Below are 5,000 nucleotides of genomic sequence, written 5' to 3' on the forward strand. Positions count from 1 at the left end.
TATATATATATATATATATATATATATATATATATATATATATATATATATATATATATGTATATATATACATATTATATATTTCCGGTCATGATCAGCTGCACTGTCAGACGTATAACTATTTAGTCTCTACCCGTCCCTCGGGAAGTCATATCCTGGTGACAGGGGGTTGCGTGTGTGTGCATATCTACATAAATATTTAGCCGTCATTCTTGACAGGTCGCGAATATATATATATATATATATATATATATATATATATATATATATATATATATATATATATTCAAATAAGCCATATATTCTTGATACATTAATGTCTGGATTCTCTTAACGACCTCGGGATCAGAGCCCCAGGCTTCTGACCGGCCGGGAATCGAACCCTGGTCCAGGAAATTTGTATGAACAGTGACTTACCACTTGGCCACGAAGAAAGATAAAAGTCAATGACAATTCTTCTGTACTTATACCTGTCAAATTCAGGTTTTCTTGTACTTAGAATTGAAATCAACCCATCTTCCCCATCGTCGCTAATTGGTATGTTTGTGACTTGGCATTCGATTAATGATAAATTTTCTTTCTTCGAGGCCAAGTGGTAAGTCACTGTTCATACAAGTTTCCTGGACCAGGGTTCGATTCCCGGCCGGTCAGACGCTATTGTCTTTGTGTGATTTCGCCTGGGGCTCTGATCCCGAGGTCGTTAAGAGAATCCAGACATTAATGTATAAAAAATATATGGCTTATTTGAATATGAAAAACACGTCTAAATGTGCAAAATTCATCATATATATATATATATATATATATATATATATATATATATATATATATATATATATATATATATATATATATATATATATATATATATATATATATATATATATATATATCACAACTAGAATATCCAGACCTCTCCGTCAAAACAATCACTGGCAACTCACGTGAAGTTGATGTTATCTGCAAGCATTTCAAGCACCAACAACAGAGGACCGGTAAAAACGAAACTGCTTTCCTCAGATCCGTCTTTTATTGACGATTTCCGAACGACAACGTGTGGCGGAAAGTTCTGACCAACCACGTCTAAATGGGCTCCATCGGTTAACCTGTTGGGAAGCAGCATCCAACGTTTCTTATTAGCTATTTTCTTTACTTAAGAGACCTAACTCTCATTATGTCAATGGCGGATATTCTTTTTTTTATTATTTACAGTAAAGGATATCGGCGTCAATGACCTTAGATGTCAGGATGCCAGAAAACCTCAAATCATTCAATCAATCAATTCGTAATTCTATTTTGGTTAAGACAAGAGGAGAAATCACCAATCTTGAAAAGTCTTTATTTAGAAAATAAGTGATAAAATAATTTGGAAAATCTCTCTAGAGATAATTAATTGGCTTGTTAAGGTGATCAAATAGCAAATGATTTAATAAGCTTAGCCTGTTTACCTGAAATCCTATTTCCTTTGTATGTTACTGGTCTAATGATAAAATAAGGTCACACTAAGAGGAATTCGTGTGTTAGCTTTATATTTTGTCAGCAAACAAGCCAGATATTCATTGGGTGAAAATATTAATGCATTGAAAGACAGAACATATAATAAGTGTGAATAAATAAAGATTACTTTTCGTTCCACCTAATAAAAGGAATAATAAAACATAAATCCAGCCCATTTCTACTATACCATTCAATTATTTCTATGCGAAAATATCACACCTTCGAAATTTATTGGGGAATAGCTGAGCATTTGCAAGATAAGAGAGTCCGGAGTGTGAGGTCCAATAGGCTACGGGGGCCACTCGGTGACTGTAAGGCAGGTATGTGTACACTCCCCATCTGTGTTGGAAAATATGATTTTTTAAACGCATTATTGCACAGGAAAAATTTCGGGTTAAACAAATTTGATTTTTTTTTTTTTGAGGAGCTTCTAGATCTCATAAAATTTCTAAAACCAAATCGAAAACCTTCTGTGATACAGAAATTTAATAGATACGCGTAAACTCATCACCTATTTAGGAAAATATTATTTCTATAACACACTCTTATTGCAGGGAAAAATTAGGGTTGAGCAAATTTTTAGGAGCTTTTAGATCCGATAAATTTCTAAAAATTAATCGAAAAACTTTAAGCGATACAGATTTAATGGATTCGTGTACACTCTCCATCTGTGTTGGGAAGTGAAATATTTCTTAAAAAGACATCAATATTACAGAAGAGAATTTTGGGTTAAGCAGATTTAATGATTTTTCTTTAAAAGACCTTCTGCGGCAAAAAGAAAAAAAAGTGAGACACAGATGGAATACTCTAATGATTTATCCTATACAACATACAAATAATTGTAATCTATCAACAAAAAATACACAAAACGACGAATCCATTTGAGATATCTGTCGGATCCCAAAGTTCCTTCAAATGATCACACTAACGAACGCCAACTTCAGTATCCTTAACAACAACAAATACAAAAATGCAGCTGTTTTTAGTCAAATGCAGGGCAAAGGCCTCAGACGTCAATTCATTTCTGGGGATTGGACAGTTTTCATCATCTAGCTGGCCAGTGCGGATTGGTAATGGTGGGAGTTTTTCGTCTGATGGCTCACTGCAAACCAACCTAGTATGGGTGGCCCTGACTAATACGTAAGCCTTTCACCCCGTTAAAGTATTCCCACTCAGAAAAAGATTACCTTAACACTACTCAATATACTGTATGTACATTAATTATGTATACTGTATACGCACGCACGTACAATATATATATATATATATATATATATATATATATATATATATATATATATATATATATATATGTGTGTGTGTGTATATATATATATATATATATATATATATATATATATATAATATGCACACACACACACACACATATATATATATATATATATATATATATATATATATATATATATATATACACAGTATATATATATATATATATATATATATATATATATATATATATATATATATATATATATTGTATGTAAAGGAGTAATAAAATACTTCAAGGCCAATTAATACTTATAACTTCGTTCATAACCCAAAATTCTCAAGAACCTTCACCGTCCGGAAAATCTACCTCGCACTCTTCGAAGTCTCCTCAGGGGTGATGACCATCGCGTTGATGCCGGAGAGGGACTTCCGCAGGGGATGGAGACGTGGAAGGGAGAGACGGGTGACGAGTAGGAGTCTCGTTGGCCAGATGAGGAGATCCTCAACCAGGGCTTCTTCCATGAATTGAATCAGAAACTCATCGTCGTCGGAGGTCAGAAGCAGCATCGTGTAACTCGACGACTTACGGATCTGACGAGATTGTGTGGATTGGAATTTAAAGTAATTTTATGACTTGTAAAACTGGGGATATTTTTGGCTTAATAAATGTAGATTTGACAACAACTTTTGGCAAATATATTCGAGTTGTGGATTATAAATCTAAAGGAATTTGTTAAGACTTGTAAAACTGGGGATATTTTTGGCTTAATAAATGTATATTTGAAAATTTTTGGGCAAATACTTTCGAGTTGTTGATTGCAAATCTAGAGGAATTTTGTTATGACTTGTAAAACTGGCGATAGTTTTGGCTTAATGTAGAATTGACAAAAAATTTTTGGGAAATATTTTCGAGTTTTGGATTGTAAATCTAGAGGAATTTTGTTATGAATTGTAAAAACTGGGGATATCTTTGGCTTAATAAATGTAGATTTGAAAAAAATATTTTGGCAAATATTTTCGATTTTTGTGATTGGTAAAACTGGCGAGATGTTGGTTTATTAAAGGTAATTTTGACAACAATTTGTATCATGATTTGAAAATCCGGCGAATTTGACTTGTAACTCTACAAAAATAAGGTTCTGCGATTGGTAAATCTGCAGATTTTTCTATTTATTAAATGAAAATTTGACAATTTGTTCCTTGATTTGAAAATCAGATGATTTTTTTTTCCGAGTTGTATATGAGGATATTTTATTTTCTAATTTGTAATTCTGTTAAAATTTTGTTCAAAGATTTATCTGATAATATGTTTTAAGACAAAGTAAATCGGGCGATATTCTGTTTCCTAATCTATAAATCGGTGGGATGTTTGCTCTATAATATATAAATCTGTGGTAAATCTTGTTATATAACTTGACTTGTTAATATAACAGATTTTATTCTTAAGCTTTGCAAATCTGGTGAAATCACACCAATTAATGGGGATCTGGGGGAAATTAGTTTTGTGATTTGCAAATCACGATATTTGTTTTTGTAAGGAAAACTGTTGAAATTGTTTTTGTATAATTTCGTAACTCTGATGTTTTGTTCCATGATTTTCAAATCAAAGGGAAAGATTTTCCTAAAGTCGAATAACTGGAGAAAGATTGTTCTATAACTAGAATAACTAGAGAAAGATTGGTATGTACCTTTAACAAGATTGCTCAATATCTTCAATAACTGGAGAAAGATTGTTCTATAACTAGAATAACTAAAGAAAGATTGCTATGTACCTTTAATAAGATTGCTCGATATCTTCAATAACTGGAGAAAGATTGTTCTATAACTAGAATAACTAAAGAAAGATTACCATATAACTATAATAACAAGAAAAAAAAAATGATTCTAGATCTGGAGTAAGATTGCCCGAGAAAGTTACTAATCTGACGTTATGCTATTTTTTTTATTTGTAAACCTAGTGAAATTTGATTTTATGATTAGTGAAAATGAGGATATTTGTTTTCAATTACTTAAAAAACGATGACACGCTTTGTTCTATTAACTTTAAATACAACAAAGTCGTTTTATGAACCGTGAGTATGACAAGTTCTTAATTATTCTTTTCTGACTCGGGATCTTAAATCCCAAACAAACAAACAATTCTTTCATCCACTGACTCTCTAATGGATGTCCTTAAAGCAACCTAATAATTAGTGTAATATTGAAAATAATCTTGATCTTCTTCAAATCTAGTTCTCCAGCAGTCCAGGTTATTGTGCCGTCATTAGCTA

General features: G+C 31.8%; 1 protein-coding gene across 1 annotated transcript in view; it reads right to left on the reverse strand.

Moving 5' to 3' along the window:
• Positions 1-5,000, reverse strand: part of LOC137627397 (glutamate receptor 1-like) — a 15,342-nt gene that overhangs the window by 6,098 nt on the left and 4,244 nt on the right. The window contains exons 4-6 of the mRNA XM_068358482.1: positions 3,098-3,321; positions 1,717-1,836; positions 945-1,106 (exon numbers count right to left, since the gene is read on the reverse strand). Coding sequence (XP_068214583.1) covers positions 945-1,106; positions 1,717-1,836; positions 3,098-3,321 — 506 coding nt within the window. The remainder of the gene's footprint in view (positions 1-944; positions 1,107-1,716; positions 1,837-3,097; positions 3,322-5,000) is intronic.

Source organism: Palaemon carinicauda, chromosome 35 (genome assembly GCF_036898095.1).
Source record: "Palaemon carinicauda isolate YSFRI2023 chromosome 35, ASM3689809v2, whole genome shotgun sequence".
Classification (NCBI taxonomy): domain Eukaryota; kingdom Metazoa; phylum Arthropoda; class Malacostraca; order Decapoda; family Palaemonidae; genus Palaemon; species Palaemon carinicauda.